The 25,648-nt window shown below is 40.8% G+C and overlaps 3 protein-coding genes across 3 annotated transcripts; all 3 read left to right on the top strand.

Annotated features, from left to right (window-relative positions):
- Positions 1-265: 265 nt before the first annotated feature.
- On the top strand, positions 266-5,879 carry LOC135477234 (mannan endo-1,4-beta-mannosidase-like). Its single transcript, XM_064757405.1, has 6 exons — positions 266-667; positions 1,499-1,666; positions 2,098-2,247; positions 3,461-3,603; positions 3,949-4,128; positions 5,476-5,879. Exons 1-6 carry the CDS (start codon positions 421-423, stop codon positions 5,725-5,727), a joined length of 1,140 nt encoding a protein of 379 aa, XP_064613475.1. The 5' UTR covers positions 266-420; the 3' UTR covers positions 5,728-5,879.
- Positions 5,880-9,215: 3,336 nt separating this feature from the next.
- On the top strand, positions 9,216-19,970 carry LOC135477136 (uncharacterized). The gene is made up of 6 exons (XM_064757290.1): positions 9,216-9,470; positions 12,774-13,540; positions 16,003-16,073; positions 17,872-17,968; positions 18,604-18,877; positions 19,104-19,970. Exons 1-6 carry the CDS (start codon positions 9,256-9,258, stop codon positions 19,888-19,890), a joined length of 2,211 nt encoding a protein of 736 aa, XP_064613360.1. The 5' UTR covers positions 9,216-9,255; the 3' UTR covers positions 19,891-19,970.
- Positions 19,971-21,593: 1,623 nt separating this feature from the next.
- LOC135477261 (four-domain proteases inhibitor-like) lies at positions 21,594-24,656 on the top strand. The gene is made up of 4 exons (XM_064757446.1): positions 21,594-21,693; positions 22,579-22,690; positions 23,298-23,516; positions 24,291-24,656. Exons 1-4 carry the CDS (start codon positions 21,657-21,659, stop codon positions 24,346-24,348), a joined length of 426 nt encoding a protein of 141 aa, XP_064613516.1. The 5' UTR covers positions 21,594-21,656; the 3' UTR covers positions 24,349-24,656.
- The last annotated feature ends 992 nt before the right edge of the window (positions 24,657-25,648 follow it).

Genomic DNA, 25,648 nt, shown 5'->3' with positions numbered 1-25,648 from the left:
AGCCGAAACAAACGGGTTTTGAGTCAGCCTCCCCTGATTTGTGAGGAGCCCGTCGATTGCGCAGAAACTAACGCTACATGGTAATAATCCAGCTACGACTCACCTTCCTATAATGACTGAGCCATGGGAATGCTAGCAACTGTTAAGCAGATTAAAATAAAAACTCAGCACTCAGATATCATAATGCATACATAGTTATATCAGCATTTATTGTCACACAGCCATCGCAGACTTATATCAATCCGCGAACAGATATAAACTGACTAAGCCGTCATTAGTTGGCTTTGTCGGAGCCTTAGTTTTCTTTGTTTGTTCTGGGTTTCAACAGTTATACATCTCTCAAGAATTATCCTTAACACGTCGACCAGAATTTATCTAAAGTGAATTTCTTATTCAGCAGTTGCTTTGGGTGCAGAAACAATGTATATTTCGATGTTGATTGCTGTATTCCAAGCCTTGACCCTTTTACCTGGTGGACTTGGCAGCCATTACGTGGCCGTTAATGGCACTCATTTCGTCCACAATGGAGAACGACTGTTCATGTCTGGAGTCAACCAGCCTTTTTTACGTTACGGAGAGGATTTTGGTAACGGTGGTTTCCAGAAGGGCATCAACGGCTTCCGGAGCACGTTTAGATTTCTCCAGGAAAACGGCGGGAACTCTGTCAGTGAGTTGAAGCACCTGAAACGCACCCTCTCTTTTTTGTGACGTGTTTGTTGAAGAGTTTTAAATTGATCAGTTAACGTAAAACGGGGTTAAACATATGTATTTATTGATTTGATTATTTATTCACGTTTTATGCTGCACTCGAGAATATTTCACTTATACAACAGTGACCATCATTATGGTAGGAGGAAACCGGGCAGTCAAGGCCCGGAGGAAACCAATGAACATCTGCAAGATACTGACAGACCTTCCCTCGTACGACCTCAGGAATAACTTTCCTAGTGATTTAACAATTTGCATTACTATGACTTGACAGGGATATTAAAGCGAAATTGATATGGACTCGCATGATATAGAGTATTGATATTTTTAATTTGTTAAAACCCTTTTAAGCAAATCCAAATGCAGCGATGTGAGTGTAATTATTATCGCCATCGCTTCCCGCTACACCTGGGATTAAGGGCCGTGAATATACGACGAATTCAATGCCCTGCTTTGGATATGTGAACAGCCAGTTGCAATCAAAGCTCAGCAGAGATAAATTTTTCATTATTCACAACATATAAACTAACATGATACAAGATCATGGAGACTAATCTCATTCATTCGCCGGCAATATTCCTTGCCTCTTTCCAGAATCATTTAAAGCTGCTGACTGCTTCTCTTTGTTTGAATCCGTTTTAATTCCATCCATTTCTTGGTTCCTTGGTTGTTTTGTTTGTGTCGTTTTGAGAACTGGTCTTTCAGTTATTGACCCTTACTACATGTAGGTTTGGGAACTACAGCTGTATGCTTTGAATGACGGATTTTGTCACTCAGTCTACCATTGCAGGGATGTGGGTGTACGCGGATGCGCAACATGAACCTCGTTTTGACAGCATTGGCCACGCCTTCCTCCCCACGGATTTCATCTCGGACATGAAAGCTTTTCTTCACGAAGCTCAAAAACACAATGTGCTGGTTAACTTTGTGTTTTGGAACGGAGCGAGATCTCTAAAAAGTAAGAATATTTTCTAATGCCATGTACATGTAGAAAAGCCTTACATAAAGGTAATTTGGACCTATTAATGTAGTCGTATATAAGTGACGACTGGTTTGCTTTATAATTCTTCAAGTTTCTCTCGCTTTCTTTAGATTCTAACAAAAGCATAAATCACAGTAAGTCTAATTGTGTACAGTAGGCTTGAATTGAGTTGTCTTAGAATTAACAACACGATCTGTATATTCTTGGGTGTTATGGGACTGACATATTTGGAAATACTTGTAGGTGTACCAGCGGTGGAATGTCAATCCACGAACCAGCTGATGATTAATGTATTACACATATTTAATGACACGTTAACCATATATATAATGTGATGAAAAGACAAGAATTTAAACGAAACATAAGCCTATTTATCACCAACCAATACCCTCCTTCCCCACCGTCAGACCCTCATGTCCACGGACTGTTTACCGACGACAGTAAGATGGCGGCGTACCTGGACCGTGTCCTCAAGCCTATTGCCAGTGCGCTTAAAGACGAACCGGCCCTTTTGTCCTATGAGATTATCAACGAACCAGAAGGCTTGATGCAAACGGGTATGTATCATACATCATCATTTGCTCCACCCGACAATTGCATGTGTGTGGGTTGGCGGGTCATGGTAACGACATCCAGATGCTTGTCTGTGAATCCTCGGACACAGAAGGTGTTGGTTCAAACCCATATGAAGACAGGGAATCTCCGGGGGATTTCCGTTCCTCTTCTTGTTCTCCTGGCATTGGACTGTTGGAGGCAATAAACGCAGGTAGAGCCGATTAGCGTCATATATGGGCAATTTTTCAAGGCAGTCTGAGTGAGACTTTACGGTAAATCTATAGTTGTGGTCGTAAACGCTATACATATATGTAGAGCTTCGTGGAAAACAAACGGGCCAGACTTTCAATAAGTTCTGAGATTTATTGAGAAGTTTGTTAGTAACTTGTCAGAGTACGGTGGTTTATTCCAAGCATACGGTAAATCTATAGTTGGTTGTAAACGATATGATGTTGAGCGTCATGGAAATCCAGTTGGTCAAACGTTCAAGAAATTCCGGGAGTAAACGGTAACACGTACTATTTTGTCTATAAAGCATTTTTGGATGCGTTCTCTTCATGCCTATGTCAAATGCTGGTCTTTGTAAGTTTATTGGGTTTATTTGAATTTATATCATTTAGGAAGCATTTATTAATCATTTATTTATTTATTTATTGAGTGCTGATTCAGGCAAAAAACACAAGCGTTAGAATATTTCGCTCGTTAGTGTTAACGGCATGTTAATGGATAGAGAGAACAAGGAGAAGACACAGCATCCCACTCAGGGGTTACCTGACAAACCTCCCGACTAAAAGCTGCAGCCAAATCTGTATTAGCTATATTCATAATATAATGGAAGTAACAATGTTAATATGACTTGCCGTTCTCAAAATAACTGAACAATTAATATTTAGTGACTTAACACGAGCATGAGCTTTCGGCCTACTGGTTTGAGAATTTGCTAAGAACGACACAAGTGGCTTGTTTACTTAAAACTGTATGCTATTGTTGTTCACCACCACGACGTATGGAACAGTATTTGATTGGATGCTTTCCAAATTCATATAAATTCATTACTCGACTACCTGTAGGATCATAGGAATACGTCAGGGGTGATGTTCTTGTGGCGTCAACATTTGTATCTGGCGTACCGTAGATCACAAGCCACATTTTAGAGATATGTGTGCTGTGGTTATTTGTTAAACTGTTCACATGTGTGTGGCTTATGAATGGCAGGTCATCATGATGACCACCGATGTTACGACAGCAGTAAGTTTCACAAGCCACTAGCCGGCTGGACAGGACAACAGATCCCCATGCGACATCTCCTTCGTTTTATTGCAAAACAGGCTGACGCCATACACGTCGTAGACCCTAAGGTAACTATAATGGGGAAAAAACGAATTTTATTTATGCATAGAATCAAAACAGTGGTCACAAATAAAATGTGTCATGCTACTTCAAAGATGATACATCTGGATGTTCTCTATCAGTGTAAATGACTAACCTTTGACGAGTAAGACATATTTAGTGGAAGTTAATGAATAAATAATGAAAAGGGTATACGAGGTATCGTATTAAATTGTGCCTTGGGGATCCTTTGTCACCCATGCAAGAAAGAACATTATCTTCATTTAAAAACCCTGCTATATCTTCATCCAGTTAAATACCTTATTAACAACAAGCCGGGAAATTATATTTGACTACAACGTATTGTGTTCCAGGCACTGGTCACTGTGGGATCTTGGGGGTACACAGCCAACTCTGACGTGTACGGGACCAACTTCTACTCTGACAGTTGTCTGAAGGAGGCCAGCGGCACGGACAGAGGTCATCTGGACTACTATCAGATACATACGTACCAGACCAGTACACATCAGTACAGGGACGGGTCTCCTTTCACGGTGGGTGGGGATTCACCAGACTCATATCCATGACTATGATGTACATGTAGGCCATATCAGTAATTTGGACAAAAGGGCAATAAGTCTGTCACAGCCTAACGGAAAAGACATGATCTATGGGTAACAATGCGTGGCAGTGACAAAATGGCAATAAGAATGGCATTACTTGTGTCACTGGTGAAAGTGCGTTAACTGTCCCATAAGTGACTGACAAAAGTGCAAAAACGGAATGGACAGTAGGTATATTAGACACAATAGCAATAACTGTATCATAGAAAAAAGGGTAATAAGTTTGCGATAGACAAAAAGGCAATGGGCCTTTCGCAGAGGGAAAGGAAATAAGTGTGTCGCAGACAAAAGGACAATAAATTTGCCAAAGACAAAAGGGCAATAAGTGGTCCGTAGAGGAAAGGGCAATGAATATGTCACTGACAAAATTACATAAATGTCAATGACAAAAGAGCAATATGTGCATGAGGTTGACACACAATACCTACAAGTGCAACATAGCCGTTCAAAACATGCCGGAAAGTACATACTTACCCCGTCTCTTACACGATGGTGACTGTCACTGCGGTTTGGTTAGAGCGCAATCGTGGGAGGAACTGGATCAGTCCAGGTGCTGATCAATTTTATAAAATGACATTGCTGGAACGTATATTCTATCGCTTGTGGTTCATGATACTGGAGTACTGGGTGACGTATCGTGATTGGTCTTTAGCAAGGTGTTTTATGGCACCTTTGTATGGGCGCCTCCGTGCCCGAGGTGGTTAGCACGTCAGCACGGCGCAATGACCCAGGGGCCTCCCACCAATGTGGTCGCTGTGAGTTCAAGTCCAGCTCATGCTGGCTTTCTCTCAAATCGTACGTGGAAAGGTCTGCGGCAACCTGCGGATGGTCGTGGGTTTTCCTCGTGGTCTGCCCGGTTTCCTCCCACCATAATGCTGGCCACCGTCGTATAGGTGAAATATTCTTTTTGAACGGTGTAAAACACCAATCAAATAAATAAATAAATTTGTTTGTATGAAATTTAACGTCCCTGTCAATATCATATCGGTCATGTTGCTATGCGGCTTTCTGGGTATTAATGACAAAATATATAGTTATGGTGTTAATTCACTGGAAAGATCATTGGAACCCATCTTAATGTTTTTGTCTTTTTTTTTTGCCTGATGATGAAAACCATTTTACTATACACAATCATGACAACATATAAAGAAACAAAAGAAAAAAAAACCACGTTCATCGGCATTGTGTATCAAACATGGGTAGGTTTTGTCCATCCCCATATTTGACTTTTCTCATGACATGTTTTGTGGTTTGATGGTGTTTGTTTTTCCTCTACAGGTTCCGATGAACAGATACAATCTGGATAAGCCTGTAATCATTGGAGAGTTTAGTCAGGCTTCAGGTGCCGGTCACTCTAGCCACCAGCAGTACACCTGGGCCTATTACCACGGTTACAGCGGGGCCTGGAGTTGGGCCTACCTTCATCTGGATGACGTCTCCGACAACCACAGCGTCATACAAGAGGGACTTCATGCAACGCGACACAAAAACGAACAGGCTTATGGAGGGCGCGTCAGCGTTGATTTATAATTACATGGATACTACTGCAGCTGGCAGACTTTGTTAGAAACAGTGAGGATTTAGACAAGTGTACACACAGACTGGAGATTTGTACAAAATGTTAACAAAGAAATGTTAACATTTGGAAGTAATGGATATCAAACTGCAGATTTAAATAAAGAGAAAATATTTATGGATCATTCGTACTTTTTATACAAAAAAGTAATGTACTGGAAAATTGTCTTTTCTAGAACCGCACAAGGGACTGTATTGTGGAAACGAAACAATAATGCAGATTTATAGAATGTTGTATTGTGCTGTTTAGAAACGCATGGCCGCAATGCAGCGTTTGGAAACTGTCTTTAAAATGTGTAATTCGGAAATTAATGTAAATATTTTCGAAATAAATCTAACTAGGAAAATGTACAGAGTTATACTATAACCAAAACAACCTCTCATATTACAGGCAAATTGATTATTCTTAAAGCTGAGAATTTTAAAACTTTTTACAAAGAATTGTGAATTTACTCAATGGCTGTCCGGTTTATGAGTGGTGGAAACCGGAATGTGTAAACCACCGGTACCTGACAAACCTTCTGGTTTAAAGCCGTAGCCAAATTACCGAGGCCTGGATTCGAACCTGCGACGTAACTGGCCATAAAACGGTCGACCGAGGCGGGAATAAGGCTTTAGTCGACAGAGTCAATGAAGCCTGTACGCATTTTGAGGGGCTGCGTCTAACCCCTGTTTCCAGTCCGATATCCTCTCTGTGTGGTTGGGTGGTATCGATTTATGTTGTCACAATAGCAGCGGTGTTTCAAAGCTACAGCTGAGCACATCTATTCAAAAGGCAGAGTTTATCTGACTGTGTGTGTTGACTAATTCGTATTGAACCACGTGCGGCTGAATAAACACATAGCCTCTATATATCAAGAGTGAGTTTTACCGAAGGCTGCTTTATATGTAGCCGATAAAGAGGAAACCTACGTGTACCACACGGGCAGTATACCTGACTTGTGTCAAGGACATATTACCAAATTCAGGATGTGTTAGCAAACGATAATAGCAGTGATATTAGGAGTAAGAATTTTATGTAATGGGTGTAGACTCATATTCGTACGTGGTTTCAAGAGTAAGAGAGAAAAACTCGGGGCATCACCACGAGGTACATATTAGAAGTTTTAAGGCATGCACCTGCGAGGAAATGCATACTCTTTTCAATGGTATTTGATTAATATTTAAATTTTCTTCTCCTTTAAAATCAATCAATATACTGATCGTCCACGAGCTGACCTACTGGAAGAACTGGACAGACTGAGTGAGTGTGTTAGACATGACATCTGGGTATTTTCAAAACGGGAGAGGGGCAGAAAGGCTATCTATAGGTACCCCGCTCTCTGCACCTTGCAGGGATTACGAAGCATCACCTTTAATGCAGTTGCAGATTGAAGAAGAAATTGTGTAAAATTTCACCTTGATTTTTTTTATTCATTTTTTTTTGAGCGTCAATCAAGGAAGAGGTGCCGGGAAGGCGATGTAGACTCCTCCCGCGAGAACAATATGAGAGGAAGGGTATTCAGACACTGCGTCAAACTGCCCATATTGCTGACTGTATTGGGGCTACTAACTCTGGGTAAGTTAACGCCAATCTATATCGTGCGTGATTTCTCGACCCAGTTTGTCATTCGTCTACAGTGACACTGCTTACAGCGGTTCAGTTTAGCAACCACCTCCGAGACCTATAACCTATGTCACGGAGGTCATGTTTGTCGAAGTTCATTTATATATCGCCTACTTCTTTGAATAATATAAAGACTGGGGTATTCATGGTTCACAATATTCATGATTTTCAAGCTTCAATATGTGATACCTTCATGTAACATCAACGGCACTTTTCAAAACAGTGATACAGGGAGAAAAGCTCTCAGGGGAATAACTTCCGGTAAAATTGGTTTATTTCCTCTTCCTTATAGAAAATCATCGTCCCAGAGGGCTCTTCCTGGGAAATGACCGCGAAAAAATGTAGGCTTTATAAAAATCAAATTTCAGTTTTCTTTGTAAATAACGCAAGCAAAGAAGTCATCTTTGGCAAGTTGCCAGATCAGAGTAACTTTACTCGAGTACCTCGCTCAGTCCAGGTATTGGTCAAATAACACTGATCAAAGAACATGGCCATTACAGCAGTTTTGTGGATCCATCAAGGCCCACTTGTATGAAGCGCACTTAACGTTACGAGTACGTAACAGCCATGGCGACGTTATGCCTACCTTGCTGATTGCCATGGTAGTTACATGTACGTGCTAATAACGTTAAGAAGGCTTCGTATAAGAGCCCCCACCCCCCACCCCCCGTGCCCAACCCGGTTAATGAAGTGCTGTATAATCAGCTGCTTGACTTGTTTGTTGTATTATCACTACATATTGATTTTGTTGAATTTCGTTCGTATATTTTTAAGCGTCATAAGCTGTAGGTGAGCCACACAATACTGCAGGTAGTCGCAGTAAATTGAAAGCACCAGTGCCCTAGTGTACACAACCCTGCTGAGTCTGAGCGAATGCAATTTTTAACACTTTGATATGGCTATGAGTGGGCGAGTGCTTGGGGTATAACGTCGTACTTAACATGTTTTCAGTCATATGACGAGGAAGGAGTCCTTAGAGTGCGTGTAATGTGACTACTTGTTGCAGGACGGATTTCCACCGCTCTTTTATCTAGTGCTGCTTCACTGGGGCGCCTTACCGAAGGCAAGTAAGTTGCCCCGCCCGAGCCATTATACTGATACGGGTCAGCCAATCGTTGCACTATCCCCTTCATGCTGAACGCCAAGTGAAGAAGTTACAACTTTATCTTTTAAGGTCTTAGGTGTGACTCGACCCAGGATTGACCCTCTACCGCTCCCGAAGCGGACGCTCTACCAACTGATATGGATATGACTGTATTTAAATAGTTGATGGAAATATAGACTTTCTTGGTATAACGCAGTTTCTAGTGATGAAAAATCGCTTAGACGATTTGACGGTTTGAACTCTGAGGTGGGTAAATGGATTAGGCACTTGTCGAGTGATAAGTTTGTTGGGCTGACTAACCATAAACAGACGACAGGAGATGACATGCAGTGCACTCGCATGTTGACTAGGAAAGTGCCCAGGTTAGGTGTACAGAGCTATACGCATATTAACAGCTACATGTACTGGGTTTGCGTACATATGTAACATATAACACTTACGGGTATGTAACCCCACAGCAATGTTCAGCACTAGAGAATCTGTGTTATACTCAGAAGTGTGATCACAAACAAGGGGAATAGTTTTACTAAAACTATTTTACAAATGACAAACGCCTTAAGCGCATGAGCCTGTGATAACCCCTGTCATTTTAGCAACCGTCACTATCATACCAGAGTCATGTAGTAAAAAATCGCAAATGACCAACAACAGCTATTCTTATGGCCTAATTGTTTTCATGCTTGCATTTAATTTTTCTGAACGTTACATTCTCTGTTTTCTGACAGTGTATCACAGGGATCGTTTCAAAGCACACAAAAATCAGGCCCCGGTTATGCGAGGGCAAAACAGAATGTCATCCACATCCTCGAACGCCCGAAACACCACCAAAGTCATTATCCTCTCGTACATGCGCAGTGGGTCCAGCCTGTTGGGAGAACTCTTCAATACAAACGACGATGCTCTTTACGTGTTCGAACCTTTGTGGTACCTTTGCGTTAAAGCTGTTCCGGCATATGAACAACTTGTGTACTTGAATGGAACCGTACGGCAAGTATTTTTTTAAACGGGTACAGAATTGTCGCTGATTGGCTGACATTGTGTATAGGGTTGCGTGGGTTAAACTGTGACGCTTTGGTCACGCTTGAATAAATCTGCCATACCTAAAATTCAGCTTAGGCTATGCATATCCTGAACTTGATTATCTCTAAAACTATCAGAAACGATTCTGTATCTCTTTAATTCAGTATCTGTTACTTGTGCGAGTCGTTGTACATGTACACAACGGTTTTCTGGTTCGTAGTTGATAGATATTCATGGAGTTTTTAGGAAAAGACGTGGGCTCGGTTGTCTTCTTCAGATGTTAGTTCAGTTAATCAACAGCATTGATATTGATTGATTGGTTGATTGATGTATTTATTGGTTTGTCTATGTGTTTGATTTCATTCTTTAAAGAACAAGATAGCACCTGGCTAAAATATATTTCAATCGAACGCAGCATTTTCAAGCTTTTTAAAATGTATCATACTTTATTATTTTAATGAGATTTCACCGAACAACGTGTAGAACAAAATGACAATACTGCATAAATGGCTGGTGTGAATCAAGGCAGATATCTTTAGAATTTTATCCAATCAAATCGCTGCTATCAGATTGCCTTAGCTGTGACGTAGTCTATACCCATTCACTCGCTGAAGTGACGCATGATATCAAAGAACTACTGCATAAGACATCATTTTGAGATCGTTTTCAATGAGTTAGGTTCGTGTAGCCGAAGGGTCATTTCACACGGTGTTGTGGGATAGGTGTGTATCATTCACGGACCACCACAGACGTAAAATACGTTGATTTACAAGCCGTGTAATATTCAACGACGGTATCACAAATTATGTCACACTGCAGCATACCGTCGTGGCACAAACCGCATTCATCTCCCCTGCAGACCCTAGGCCGCCTCAGACACGCTGTCCAAAGTATGCAAATACATTTTTTGTCGCTCATTTTAGCATTTAATCGACAGTTTCTAAAAAAAAGTCAGTCATTGAAAAATTCATTTGGGATGTCGAAGGTTTATGGGAATGAGAGGACGGCATCTCACCAGACAATGCTTGAAATTAATTAATTTTTATGACAATTTTTTTCTCCAAATTTATTAGAGTTGAAGAATTTAAAGTTTGCTCCTTTGTCTTTCTGGCATACAAGGGGTGTTTTTTTTTCCTATTTTCTTTTATAAATACATTAATATTATTGAAATGCCGTGTTCAAGCCGTGGTGCTTTTCTCTGACGTCATCGTTGCTCTCATCTTAGAAGCCACCAACGCAATACTTAAACATAAAGTTCAGCGGCAACCGAATCAGTCCCAAGATTTATTTCCATTTGTTTCAGAATTGAGAATTAATCTAGTTGTATAACACTCCTATTGTAATTTTGTTAACATTTAACAGGCTAGGACCTTAACTAGTAGGCCTAATACCCGTAGCCCAAAGCTAAGCTGGACGTTCCTACTGTAACACCGAACTTCGGTCATATGGACTTCCACGCGGACAATTTCACTAAAAAGACCATCTCGAACCCTACCTTATTTTTGCTACTACCCGATTCCCTGATACAAACAAACCGTAAAGATGCCATAGCCGGCATCAACAATAATCCAACCGTTCAAACTTTTGAATCGGGCAAACCAAACTAACGTCCGCCATGGTCGGAAATTTTTTTCAACATCGGGCAGAGAGATGGCCCGCAAGAATTTTATCCCACCCAACATTCTGTTTACAGGGCATTCAATTTTTTAAAATGCAGTTTACATACTAACATAGCAAAAACTTCGTGCCTAAGTAACATTTAGTATGAAAATAAAGGCGTTGGGCAGAATGTTGGGTGGGATAAAATTTTCGCGACCCATCATCCTGCCCGAAGGTGAAAAAAAAATCCCAAACATGGCGGACGTTAATTTGGTTTGTCCAATTCAAAAGTTTAAACGGCTGGATTATTGTTGAAAGATGGTTTACCGATGCCGGCCTTGACATGTCTACGGTTTGTTTGTATCAGGGAATCGGTGGATAGCAGAAATAAGGTAGGGTTCGAGCCGGCTGTTTTTTTTTAGTGAAATTGTCCGCGTGGAAGTCCATATGACCGAAGCTGGGCGTTTCGTAGGAAGGTCCGCCTTAGGTTTGGTCTAGAATACCCGACGATGCATCTACAGGCTACTTAAACTGCAAGTGATATGGCAGGCTTACTGTATCAATAGTTCCAGCAGTGGAAGAAATATCCTTCCAGTGTGTCCAATTTATGACAAAGCTATTTATTGCTTGGGCCTTCATCGCCGACCGATGTGGCGTTAAGCCATAATCATTCATTCATTCATCGCCGAAGTCCAGAACTTTATCTGTCACAGGCTACTGCTTTGACTATAATACAGAAAAGACCTTCAACGTTAGAGAGCTAGAGTAAACGTTACGTCACCATTCTGTCGATAATGGAGACGTGCTAAAGCTGTGTCAAGAGGACATTTCACTAAACTATTACCGGGGTGAAAAAAATCTAAAAATTATTTTATGCCGGTTTAAGATATTTTGGATGGTAGTCTTTCAGTGCACATAAAAACTGAGTCAGGTGCTGTCTTTTCCTTTAACGGGACCTCAGTAGTCCAGATCACGCGATTTCCGAGAGAGCGCACAGAGTGACGTTTGAGAGTTTCAATGAAAGTTTCATACAGATTGATATATGACGGAATGCCAGGGTCAATGTAGTCCACAGGGCTCTTCGTAAGTTCCATTGTTTCGATCATTTTGTGAATATAAATGTATTTTTAGGAGCTAATCTAGACCTATTGTCAGCTCTGTTCTGCCAAGCATCCCAGCTTCAAATTATTTTAAAAATTCAATGTATTCACCATCACACAACTGAACATTCTACACTAAACTTATTTCGGCCGTTTTATGGACAGATCTCTCTTTCTTTTCTCTGTGTGCCAAAGGTCCCCGCCAATTGAATAAAGTGCCTCACAGTTTTAAACTATGCCCGTCCATATTTGCTTACAAAAGGAACCTCATACTATACTTATTTGAAATGGTGGTTTAGTCTACAAATATTATTTTCTTATACTCTGCAGGCAGTAATATTTGTAGGCATAACATTAGTTCATTGATTTTCACCTTTATCTCAATTCCATCGAGCAAATTTTGTTTACATTTTAACAAGAATAGAACCAGCCCCCAGGGGTTTTATTCCTAAAAAATACATTTATATTCACAAGATTGTCATCTTACGCAAACAAGCTGTACATATCTGGTAAAATGAATGTTGTATGTTGTATATGTCTGAAACCATTGTACCTTCTTCTTAACTGACAGGTACCCGGATACGTCATGTCAGGATCTTGGGAGAAACATTTTAGAATCATTCCTAACATGCGACATAGAGAATATTGACGTAGGAACATTGTCAGCTGCATGGCATTTAGAAAAATCCCTCAAACTCCAAAAACTGGCATCGTGCGGACCAAAACCTACTTGTATCAAAGATCTGGTTCGTACCTGTCAAAAAACAGCTGTCAGAGCCGCCAAAATCATTAGGGTGAGACTGTCCGATCTGAAGCCATTGCTGGTGAAGTACCCAGAATTAAAGGTGATACATCTGGTCCGAGATCCGCGAGGAATCCTGCATTCACGGATTGAAATAAAGGAGTATTATCGGCTAAACCCGCTCGTCACCGCTGAGGAAATCTGTGGCAACATGAAGAGAGACTCTGAAACTTTCAAACAATTCCGGGTTTTCTTTCCAGGTAGAGTGTTTCAGCTCCGATATGAAGACTTCAGCTCCGAACCACTGTTGTACACTGAACAAATATTTAAGTTTCTTAATCTGTCTGTCCCTGCGAGGACGAAGGCCTGGGTGGTTGAAAACACTCATCGGCAAACTAACGGAGCCTTCGACACGTCCAGGAACGATTCTCTGAAGACCGCCTATAGATGGCGCCACCTGATTCCAATGCAAACCGTGGAGGCCATGATTGGACCGTGTAAAACGGCTTACGACGAACTGCTGTATGTGGATAAGATGTCGGAGAGGGAACTCAGGGATAAAAATTTTCCCTTAAGATTAGAAATGTGTTCGGATAGTGAGTCCGTATCAGTATGTCCGAAACACTGATAAGTCTTTTCAGTCGACAGTCAACAGACGTGAAAATCAAATTAGAGTATATACATACGTGGGAAGGTCTTTCAGCAATCTGCGGATGGTCGTGGGTTTCCCCTGGGCTCTTCCTGGTTTCCCGTTCTATAAGTGAAATATTCTTGAGTACGTCGTAAAACATCAATCAAATAAATGAGAAATAGATAAATAAATAGAAAAATAAAAAAAGTAAGTTGAAGGATACATGGAACGCTTGGTTTATATTTTTAATGCTGAGTATGTGATATTGACTAACATGTAAAAGTACAAAAATATCTCAGCTTTCTTTCCCGGGGCGTCAAAATGGCTGTAAGCTACAGTTTCCCTACAGCTACAGTCCCGCGTTCCCAGTACATTCATCGATGACGTCGTTTCCGATTATTTCCGACCTTTGACAAAAATTATATATTAAGAAATATAAAATATGCCTCAAAAGTGGAAATTATTTTCTAATTTTTTGCCGTGTTCTTGTTTTCTTTAAAACCATTTACTTATCCTATAACTTATTGACAAATCACGTGGCATTACAGCATTCTGATAGTGTTAGAAGCTTTTGATAACTGTTCATGTACAATTTTTGTTGATAGTAATGAAGAATGTGTTGGTAAAGTTAAAGTCCACAACAGGCCTGCTATTTATTGATTTGATTGTTGTATTACGCCATACTCAGGTATAATTCACAAATACTTAATGGGAGATAATTGGGCAGAGCCAGGTGGAAAAACACGAACATCTGCAGATTCTTGCAGACCTTCCCACGTACGACGAGAAAGGAAGCCAGCATGAGCTGGCCATCGCAGTGACCATCGCCATGATGTGTCTGAGATATTGCCGATGTGGCGTTAAGCCTTAATCATTCATTCATTCATTCATTCATATATAGAGCAACCGCATTGGTGAGAGGCACCTCGGTCATTGCATTCCGCTGGCAAGCTCGACCACAGAGACACCCCGGCCGACCTTTTTTAAATGTTTTAAAAAACAAATATGGGCTGTTTATTATACGGGATATAAATATAAATGGATGGAGATCATCTACAAACTGGACTATGAAATCAGTGACAGTCGACTTAAACTGTTTGTTTATTTTCTTACTGTTAGTGTTTTGTAACACTGTATTCATGAATTGTTCACCAGTTACAAATACAGAGGCACAATGTTACTACTAGCACATGCTGTCAGCCATGTAATGGTCGTCAAGAAAATATTCTGGACAGTGTATGTAATCAGCTACTGATAGTGATATAAAGTTTAAAAGGCAAAGGAAACACTAAAATAAAGTATGTATCATATAATTGACCTTTAAACATTGTCGAGGAAAATGGTTCCATTTTTTTAGAAGTTGGCGATTACAATGATTATAAAATATCAGATTTAATGGTGGTCTGTTCGGATGTAAATGACATCATTTGGTACATTGTGTTTATATTTAGAAACAGTTCGTTCACATATCTCTATATGTACATATATCTTGAATGCATGATACACCTGATATCACTTCACAGGTCAAGATATGGTCAGAGAACGCCACCGTAAAATGTAATCTTTCAAATGCACTTTACTCGGCTAAGCTATTAAAATAGTCTAATAAAGTAAGCTGTGGCCAAGGTTGTTAGCATGCTAGCACGGCACAATGGCAGGAGCCTCTCAGTAATGGTGTCGCCATAAGTTCATGTCCACACTAAAAAATGAATCTGTTAACTTTACCAGAAAGAGTGATGCTAGAATGTATTCAGCCATTACAACAGATTATTATGTTTAATATAACACATATATTCTATTAATTCGACATAAAGATTCTACAAACTAACAAGACATTATGTTATAATATCAGAATGCATTCTAGCACCGCTCAGACAACGCATTTTCTGTTAAAATCAGCAGATTGTTTGAGTGGGGCTCGACTTGAGTACGGCGCAAAACACTATTCAAATAAATAAATTATAAACACAATGTTATATTTCCAAGCGAACATACAAACAAAAAGGAGTTAAGTCTTTCACAAACTTGTAATTCAAATGAATATTCACGCTTTTGTGTGATGAAATTGAGTTTTCAAAACAAAATCACTCAGGTTAGGCGATGGAATGAATTCAGTTTTTGGAGCGTGAGAAAAAAACGGTCTTGTCTTCGATAAGTTTGTTGGATGTGTTACGTCTCAGTCACCGCAGTGTTTAAGAGATTACACCGGCGTCTGACCTGGTCCACGCAGATCCATTTCTAGGTTACACAAACAAAATTTGATTTAAGGTTAGTGATACGTTACCGGGCGGCAGAGATACAGACGAGATTCTAGCCGAACATTGCCGAGTCAAACCGAACTTCCTCGTACGCGCACGAAAGATGAGGTACTACACGAGACATGACGACTGCCGTTACGAAGATAACCGAGTCGACGAATTCACTTAGACATGCCTGCTGTATCTACAACCAGAGCTATGCGGTGGAGCCCTGCCTGGAGATTGCTACATGTTTCAAAGGTAATGAGACATGCTGTGTCATGCAAGGACCTCGCGGTTGGCATGCTGTCTTCTCGCAGACGTTTCATACGGGTACTGAGGACGCATTAGGAGGAACGATGTCCCCATATGCAAGCGTTAAGTATCCATTACTGTCTCGGCTCCTGGTCAAGTAGGCTTAGACTCTGGGCTCAAAACAGCACAATCTCACATACAGAGATAATGTTTACATGCACCAGCTTTGATGAAGGGGAGGCTACTATGGAAGCCTGTATTTCACATCAATCCTAAGCATGAACGACTCGCTGAGACTTCATATTTCACATGACCATCCTGTTTCCCTTTATAGAGAGTCAGGTCATGTGCTTAATAATTTCAAATATGAATTCCACGAACATCCATTTAAACGGTCCGTATTTACTAATGGCGAAAAAGCATTAGTAAATACAGGTAATACTAATTTATGGTCAGGAAACGGGTAAGCTGTATTTATACATCCAGCCAGGCTGGGCGCAAATTCGTCACGCCCGGCCCTCACGCCCTTACGGTTCAGCGGCATCAGTCTCATAACCATAAAGGTTTGGTCAACGGGGACAGCTTCTTCACATAAAATCTAATACTGGCCCAAACAACTTCTCCGTACATCATTATTAGGTTATGCTTACAGAAACTGATAACCCAGCTTTCTATTAGCTGAGAAAAAGCGCCTGGCAGATCATGACATTGGCCTAGATCTAACTCGTTAGAATCTTTCAATGAATCTGTTTTAGATTTCCATTAGAATATTTCTCTGATTTATATCCCTCAACGATTGAGTTCACATGTGAAGGAAGCGGGTGGTGCCCACAGGAAACCTCAGAACCTCACTGCATGGGAATCTTCCGGACTGTGAACCGTTGGTGTCACTGCGAGAGGGGTATTTGAACATCATTCTCTTGCTGCATCCGTTCACTAAAGCCTTCATCTAGCACCCCAAACAAATGACGACCGCGGTTCGAACCCAACCCTCACTGTCTGGTGTTAAGAGTCTGTACCAGAGATTTTTGGCAAAAAAATCCGTCTTCGCTGATCAAATTTAATCTGATCTGTTGAGTAAGAACAGTTCAAATTATTGCCTTTCGGTCAATATCAGACTGGTACGTGTACTATTTACAGGGTTAAAATGATTTATAAAATGATGATAAAGTTTGAAAAGTTATAATGCGAATCGCTTTATAAATATTAGGAACTTTATTTACAATTCTGAGTGGTAACACGTGCACAGACTAGACTGATGCTTTGTAGAAGGTTATTTGGGCCTTTCTAAAATAACAGCAAAACTTATGTTGGATTTGCGCCGATAGAGTTATTTATTTATTTATTTTTTGCCTTTTTAAGTCAGTAAGTAAGTCAGGCACCTCTCAAAGGGCGGTGCTTTATTCTGGGCACTCCGGTTTCCTCTATGTGAAGCCCCACCGCTACCGCCTTTGTGTATTCAGTGAAAGATCTTGGAGAACGGCGATCAAATAAATAAATAACTAATTAAATATTTGAAAACGCGGACGTGTATACTGGTTTGTTATCGATTGAATCCACTCTCTAGCAAGCTACTGTACCTGATGGCGTGCGATGGATTCCTCCACTGCTTTAACGATTTTATCCAAACCTAACCCTATCTTGTATAAGTAAAGTGCAACTGATCCGAACTCAGTTTTTGGTCCAAGCGTCACGTTTATGCCGTTACATTTTCGGCATGTATTACCAATATTGCGTGACCAGGCATTAACGTCCATATCGTACATTTTTCAAACAACGCAGCGTCACTCTTGTATTCCCACAGATTTCCACCCGCCTGATGACTATTTTGATATCACGGGCCTGGCTCTACCTGGTGACCGTGCTTACCCTGGGAGCAGTTCTGACTTACCTGTTTACAGGTGTGTGTTGCTGGGCGTGGTTCAGTTAAATTACGTGGAGACTCCGTGACAGAGTGGTTAGCACACCTATACGATGGTCGTGAGTTCAAGTCCAGCTCATGTTGGCTTCCGCCGCGGTTATACGTTGAAATGTCTGCAGGCAACATTTGGATGGTTGTGTGCTTCGTAATGCTGACCACCGTCGTATAAGTGAAATATTATTACGGCGTGAGAACGGCGTAAAATGTCAATCAAATAAATGAAATAAGTGATAAGTAAATAAGCGATATACCATGGGTACGGCATGTTCATAAATAGTTCCCACTGGTGACTGTTGGGTCGCTCGACTGGTGCAATGTTGCCCAGTTTGGGGCATGGATTAACTCCTTTATCGCCTGACTTTCAGCACCTCTAAGCCAACATTGCTTGAAATCCTGCTGTGTGAAACTGTTATGCGATGTAAGGTGACGAACAAAGTTTTGTCACCTCTAAAGTCGTAGCAATTTCGGATTATATCACAGTTCAAAAGGAAACCTCCTTACGTAAGAAAGTGGTAACAATGCTTGTGGTCTTCAACCAATTAAAGTGTTATCGCCCATAATCTCAATTACTTCAACACGTGTGAATGTTGCAGTATGAACAGTTTCTCTTTCCAGTACACTGCCGTCAGCCATTATTGCCTGTCATACCGAGTCAGTCTTCCCAAGAATCCCTTTCCGTGACGACACCACGGAATGTCCCGAAAATCGACACCGAAGACAGCGCCAAGAAAGTGATCATACTCTCGTACATGCGCAGTGGAACTTCTCTTATGGGGAAACTTTTTGACGAAAATGACGAGGCCCTTTATATATTTGAACCTATGTGGTACCTCTGTATTGTGGCCGTTCCTGGGTTCAGGCAAATCCAGTTCTTAAATGGTACAAAATGGTAAGTATTATGTCCAAGTGTTTGTATTTTAATTTTTGGTTGCTCCTACCATGAGATGCGGAGTACTTTATATCGCTTGCACGTAGGTTCTACCCTAAGACTTGGCGACGGTTCTTCTAGATGGTTTTAAGATTCAAGCGTGGGTTCTGACGTCACAAGGTATGACGTCACACGGTATGACCAAATGCAGACTTCATCTGGAGTAGTTTTATTTTGTTGTCCGCAGGCATCCACCGCCATCTTGCTCCTCTATAGGACTCCGAGAAGTAGAATCCTACTTAACTTGTGATGTCCGGGAGATCACTACAGGGTCCCTCTCACAGTTCTGGATGCAGAATGCCCGAAGAACCAACACATTCTACCGCTGTGGACTGAAACCTGACTGCATTGAGGCGTTTGCCGCCGACTGTAAGCAGGCACCGTTAAGAGCCGTCAAAGTAATCAACCTGAGAGTCGATCACGTCACAGGTTTACTCGACAAGTACTCTAATTTGCGGATTATCCACTTGGTTCGCGATCCCCGCGGGATGATCCAGTCGCGGATACCGATGAAGGAGTATTATTACTATAGCCCTACAATTACAGCCTCCAGCCTATGTGGTGACATGCTACGAGACGTTCGCGCTTTCCACAGGCTGTCCAGGCTGTATCCACAACAACTATTACAGATCCGCTACGAGGATTTCGCAGAATCTCCCCTGCAATATACCGAAAAGATTTACCATTTTCTAGGCTTCGCTCTGCCTGGCAAAGTGAAAAAATGGGTGCAGGAAAATACCCATGCGCAAGCGCAAGACTCCTCGGGCCTTGGCACGGCGCGTGCGAATTCCAGTGAGACGGCATACAAATGGCGGAAGAGCATTGCGTGGGACTTGACGCTGGCGATGGACGACATGTGTAAACGAGTTTATAAGGCCCTAGGTTATGTTGAAGCGAAATCGGAGAAGATGTTGAGGAACTGGGATACACCTCTGAAAGTGCCTTTGAATCAGCACACAAAACATCGGAATTAATTACATGTATAATTTTTATTTTGATACCAAACCACATTGAAGGATTAAAGGGTCTTTATTCTGTTTACGTGTGGTGCAGAGTGTATTGCAACTGCTTAACTTTTGAATCAACGACAATATTGAAAGCTCATGTTTAATGTATAATGTTTTGAAATTGAAATATTTTATAACATTTGTAAAAAAAATGACAATTTGAAGAAAAAGTATGATTGTTTTAGTTTCATGAGGCAACCATATAACTGAGCCAAGATTAGTTCAACAAATGTTCGGGAAAATTTCAGAAAAGCAGGTATTTCATCCGTATATATTTAATTATTTAAAAATTAATGTTTTTATTTCATTTCCTACTCAAGCATATTTCACTTATAACTACGACGGCGGCCAGCATTTTGGTGGGAGGAAACCGGGCAGAGACAGGGGGAGACCCACGACCACCCGCAGGTTGCTGTAAGACCTTCCCACGTTATGTACACATGTACAGGAGTATGAATATAAGCACGATGGTTATAACGTACCAGGTACCTGACAAACCATAGACTACAAGGCCTCTTGCGACCCGCCTTGAGTTGGATTCGAACACGCGACCTCACTCGTCATGCACGGTCTACTCGTGTATACATACAATCCATATACATGTAATCAAAAGAAGGAAACAGCTGATTTATTTGTCCTATATAACTACAGGATTTAAGCATTAACTGAGAATTTAGTATATATGTTACAGATTTATTTCATTAAAAAAAATCTATGCACAGAAAATACGTATACATATAAAGGTATGTCTGGGGTTTAATGCTGTACTTAACAATTTTTCAGTCACACGGCCACAAGAAGTCATTAGATGTGTGTACATACATTGTGTGTTTTTGTGGCAGGGCGATTTCATGTCACCAAAGTTTTGCAACCACTGAAATATCATGACACAAGACATAACGACCCACCCAGTCACATTATGCTGACACGGGCCAACCAATTCTGTTTCCTTGCTCTAACAAATTGCCAAATGAGTGAGCAACAAGTACCATTCAAAGTCAATTGTATGACCCGAGCCGGCTTTGATCCGGGGATCTCCCGACTTCAAGACGGAAGGTCTAACCATTAGGCTGCTGGAGCGGTCTATGTACAGAAAAGGGAATATTAAAAATTTTATCCGATACCGATGGGGCATATCCTCTCTAAATTGTACCAGGTCCTTTTCTTTTTCCAGATAAATTATAGTTACAAAGTCAAAAGTTTACACCATATTACAATTTTTCACACATTCATATGTGAGTTAACATTCATATCATAGAAATATCAAAGAAATGCTTTTCAGTTATGTGCTTGTTAGGGGCATTTCTTCTTATCCAAAGTATTCCGCTTTCAACGTTTGCTAATGTTTCACTGAATCAAAATAAGAATCTCGAAAACACGAAGCAGATCCTAGTTGGTGTACCTAGCCGATTAATTTTGAGCAATCATGCCGCAAGTTCGAATCCAGCTGTCGATGATTCTGCTGCAGTTTTAAGTCAGGAGGTTTTCTTTTGGTTTATGCGGATTCTTTCAATCAACTATTAACCTTATTACCGGTGTATGAAAGAAACAGTGAAATGGCCTATGAATCTGTGTATTAATCTGGTCTAACTATGAAGACGTCAGAACAAGATTACTAGCCAAAGTGAGCCGAACAGATGTGATCTCCCAGAGACCTACACAGAGATCAACAGTACAACACAGTGCTACGGACACTGGAACTGCGCACACACCAAACCGCCATTTTTACTACAATGGAGAGTTTTGTGGTTTTAAGTCTACTTATATCAGGTAATATTTTAATGCATATATTGTTAAATTTAGTGCTTTTAAAAAAGTATCTGTGTTGAAATGGATTTATACGATATACAAATTTATGTGCGCAATTCGCAGAGCGACGACTAGAGTACAAATCTTTTGAGTGCTTGTAGGCCTATATAGGACGATTTATGCCTATGTATTAATCCCCAATTATGTGAAAAATTCAACCCACCGGAAACGTACTTGTGAACAGCCGCTCAATGTCAAAATTCTACAAGTCGAATGATACACTGGACGTCGAATAAAATAGTTATTTAGCTTATTTTCGCATGCGACAAACTGATATTACATGTCGCCCCACATGTGTGAATCCAGTTTTATACAAAGTATGTCATACATAGGTTAGGTGTATAGCTTTATTCATATTTTAAAAGAGAAAATTTCAACAAAACTGATTATGCATAGAAATTTGCCTCAGTATGGTAAATAGGGAAATATCAAACGCCCGTCCGCATGACCGGGATGTCATTTTGTTGACGTCAAATGTTAATTCCCAGCTCATCATGATGACATCACATTAAAGACAGTAGGCCGTTACAACAGAAACTGATACATAATTGTTCCGGTTAAGACGTTATGATAGAATCCATTCTTGACGTAACAATGGCTCGAGATTCTGCATCACACTAGCGCCAACTCACGGGATTAAAAAAATATGCCACTCACCATTACACACTGACACAGCTCAGGATTTCTTTAAAAACAAGGTAATTTTTTTTTTTACAAATATCTGAAATTCAAGTTCCAATCAATTTCCAATTACCAAAACATCTGGAAAACGGACTAAGACAATTACTCCCTCCACAGAGAAATTGATCCCAGTATTTCTTCTCTGAATATATGTCCATGTTCCAGCTGCCTTCGCACAGAATATTTTCAAACATTGTGACTATGTGCAGCATCTGGACTGTTCTACATTCACCAAGGAAGAACTGTGTGCTAGCAACGGGAAGACTTACAGAGAGCAGTGGGTATACTTACTGTTTTATAACGATAACACTATTTATATGCATATGCAAATACAGAAAACCTAGCTGCGCCTTTGGGCAATCAAATTGATGATGTAACTTTAAAAACTTCTATCGAGAAAATTCGCAATTCATAACGCAAATATGTTCATGCGCTACGAAAAGTGCTTACTTTGGGCTACAATTTCCTGCAAATTACAAATTTCTATAGCTCTTCGATTTTACGCGCCATTTTACCTAATAGGTAACTTCAAATCCATAAAAATGACGTTAGTCTCAAAAAGCTACAACCACAGGCAGAAAACAAAAGAAGATTAGGAATCACCGGCCCAAAATACACCAGATTCAATAGCAATATAAAAAATTCACAACGATGTTTAGAGGTTTTGCACGAAATTCAAGATGGCCGCGAACCTAGGAGGCCTCGGAGAACACACTTCAGAACCGTAAAGTATAGTATCCGCTAGAATTTTGTTGGGAAATGTCAAACAGCTACATTCTGCAGTTTTCTAGAAACACGACAAAAAGCACTGTCAAAGACGAATAATTTTAATATTACGAGAAAAAATGAAAGCTTCCAGTTTTCCAAATAGTACTTGTCCACAGGTGCTCGTTAGCTGTGGACCATTGCTTGGACAAGAGTATCCACAAGGTTCATAACGGGCCGTGCTCCACCCACCACCACACCACACCCGGGGCAATCTTAGGGGGCACGACGGTGACCCTGGTGGAGAGCGTCTTCTGTAGGGCTCTTCAGCACATTGACTGCTCGAATCATAAGAAGAACACTGTCTGCGACTCAAATGGCGGCCGGCATGAAAGCATGTAAGTCTAGAAGCTTCTCTGAGAGAAAACTCATTTTTATGTCTGACTCTTGGGGAGATTTGGTTAGATCTGACTGTTGTTTATCGCCACACTAAAGAGCTTTCCATAAGATGACGGCGGTAAATTTTATAAGTGGAGGAAACCGGAATGTCCGGGCTAAACCACCAGGCTTTGGTAAGTTAGTTACGAATTTTCCCACCCCACGGTGACATACAGGTTCAGATATGTACGCGGTAGAATCGGTGGAAGTGCTTTTTAAATATTGTAAGTCTAAAATGTTCCGAATGGAAACCTCTATTTTAAAGCTTGATTCTCCTTGATGTTATTACCAATGCGTCCTGACCATACCTTCACTTTTGTTAATATTTCCCTTCAAATGGCAGAAATTGAGAAATGTCTAGTCACTTTGACGAACTAGAGATCGAATGCTAATAGCCAATGAAACCATGCAGGTCGACAACCACAACACGCCAGATACCTGACAAACCTATGCTGCAAACGACAAGGAACAGCGACAGAAGTGACAACATTTTATACTTTTATTACGTGATTGGTGTTTTACGCCGTACTCAAGAATAGTTCATCTATACGACGGCCAGCATTATGGTGGGAGGAAGCCGGGAACGTTTTTTTTTTACACTGAAGTTAACTAAGACAGTATAGGCCAACCAGTCATTGGATTGAGTGAAATCTGAAACATTCTACCTTTGAAGTGACTTTAAATTGATTTGCAGATTTGTATTTAATGTATGTCGCATCTATCTTTTTTCACAGGTGTGTTTACGAAAAGGCCAAATGTGAGAATTCCGGCCTTCATCTGAAAGAATGTTGAAAAATGAAAGTCTTCAGTGGACAGAGGCTCTCTGTGAAGAAAATAAGTAGCGTCTTAGAGGAAATACAAATATCCCCACCGAAAGCAATTTTCCATTGTGATCTAATCCACTGGTGCTGGTATGAGCATCATGAGTGATTGAGGGCCAATCTTGTCGTGCATTTCGTGTTTCTCGCGTATAATCTGTAACTGTTTGATTGTTCTTCGGTACAAATCTGTCTTAATATCTGAATTCATTCCTGTCTATCTATGCACTGTCACAATTGATTTCACTACTTCAAAAAATGTCATCGAACCCTTCTTGTTTATAAACCTTCGTGTACGGGACTCAAGCTTTGTAGGCGCAATATCACGTACCGTTGAAAGGTTAACGTTCTGTCAAACTATCTCATGTTTGACCTTGTCTTGACTAAAATATTTATCAGACCAAATACAAGAATTGAGAATATCGATGCATGTGTTCTCTCTTTACTAAACAGTCCATTTGCTTGTGTGCGATTAAAGATTTACCTTGCCTTCTATTTACTAAACGGTTCATAGCAGCAATTTACATGCCCCCTAGCTTGAGTGAGTGAGTGCTAGGGGTTTAACATCGTACTTAACAATGTTCCAGTCATATGACGACGCAGGAGTCCTTAGTGTGCATGTCATGTGCCTCTTTGTTGCAGGACGGATTTCCACCGCTCTTTTATCTAGTGCTGCTTCACTGAGACGACTTACCGAAGGCAAGTAAGCTGCCCAGCCCGAGCCATTATACTGACACGGGTCATCCAGTCGTTGCACCTTCATGCTGAAGGCCAAGCGAGGAAGTTATAACTTCCTCTTTTTTAAGGTCTTAGCTGTGACCCGACCCAGGATTGAGCCTGGGTCTACCGCTCCCACCGCTCTACCAACTGTGCTATCGGGGCCGGTACCTCATGGTTTCAGCTGAATTATGTAAAAAAAAAATGCAGTGATATTAATTGCATTGCTTTCTGTTTACTGAACTGTTCATTTGATATGGTTAGGAAAAACCGAAGTACCTAGAGTGAACCACCGCCCCTTCGTCATTTACCTCACAAACCTACAGACTTAAAGCTTCATCAAGATAGCAGGCTTCTGTTTACTCCACTCTTTAACCAAAATACTCACAAATCGTCCACTGGTGCATGAACATGTAGGAACATTTCCACGGGATTTAAAACTAGTGCACCAAGACAAGGGCTCTTTAACGACCGTTACAGACTTCAAACGGTTATACGCGCGCTCATTATACAAGATGGATATTCAATTCAGCAACTATCGAATAAACATTAGTCTG

Source organism: Liolophura sinensis, chromosome 10 (genome assembly GCF_032854445.1).
Source record: "Liolophura sinensis isolate JHLJ2023 chromosome 10, CUHK_Ljap_v2, whole genome shotgun sequence".
Classification (NCBI taxonomy): domain Eukaryota; kingdom Metazoa; phylum Mollusca; class Polyplacophora; order Chitonida; family Chitonidae; genus Liolophura; species Liolophura sinensis.
The sequence above is the reverse complement of the archived record's forward strand: the minus strand, read 5'-3'. Positions and strand labels throughout refer to the sequence as shown.

What these genes read in the sequence shown, in the direction of transcription:
- LOC135477261 (XM_064757446.1), top strand. Translation starts at nt 21,657, where the DNA reads ATGGAGAGTTTTGTGGTTTTAAGTCTACTTATATCAG. An exon ending in TTTAAGTCTACTTATATCAG is followed by an intron (nt 21,694 to 22,578) that starts GTAATATTTTAA and finishes TCCATGTTCCAG; the next exon opens with CTGCCTTCGCACAGAATATT. An exon ending in GGGAAGACTTACAGAGAGCA is followed by an intron (nt 22,691 to 23,297) that starts GTGGGTATACTT and finishes ACTTGTCCACAG; the next exon opens with GTGCTCGTTAGCTGTGGACC.
- LOC135477234 (XM_064757405.1), top strand. Translation starts at nt 421, where the DNA reads ATGTATATTTCGATGTTGATTGCTGTATTCCAAGCCTTGACCCTTTTA. An exon ending in CGGAGCGAGATCTCTAAAAA is followed by an intron (nt 1,667 to 2,097) that starts GTAAGAATATTT and finishes CCCCACCGTCAG; the next exon opens with ACCCTCATGTCCACGGACTG. An exon ending in TACACGTCGTAGACCCTAAG is followed by an intron (nt 3,604 to 3,948) that starts GTAACTATAATG and finishes ATTGTGTTCCAG; the next exon opens with GCACTGGTCACTGTGGGATC.
- LOC135477136 (XM_064757290.1), top strand. Translation starts at nt 9,256, where the DNA reads ATGCGAGGGCAAAACAGAATGTCATCCACATCCTCGAACGCCCGAAAC. An exon ending in TACTTGAATGGAACCGTACG is followed by an intron (nt 9,471 to 12,773) that starts GCAAGTATTTTT and finishes CTTAACTGACAG; the next exon opens with GTACCCGGATACGTCATGTC. An exon ending in TTCTTAAATGGTACAAAATG is followed by an intron (nt 18,878 to 19,103) that starts GTAAGTATTATG and finishes TGTTGTCCGCAG; the next exon opens with GCATCCACCGCCATCTTGCT.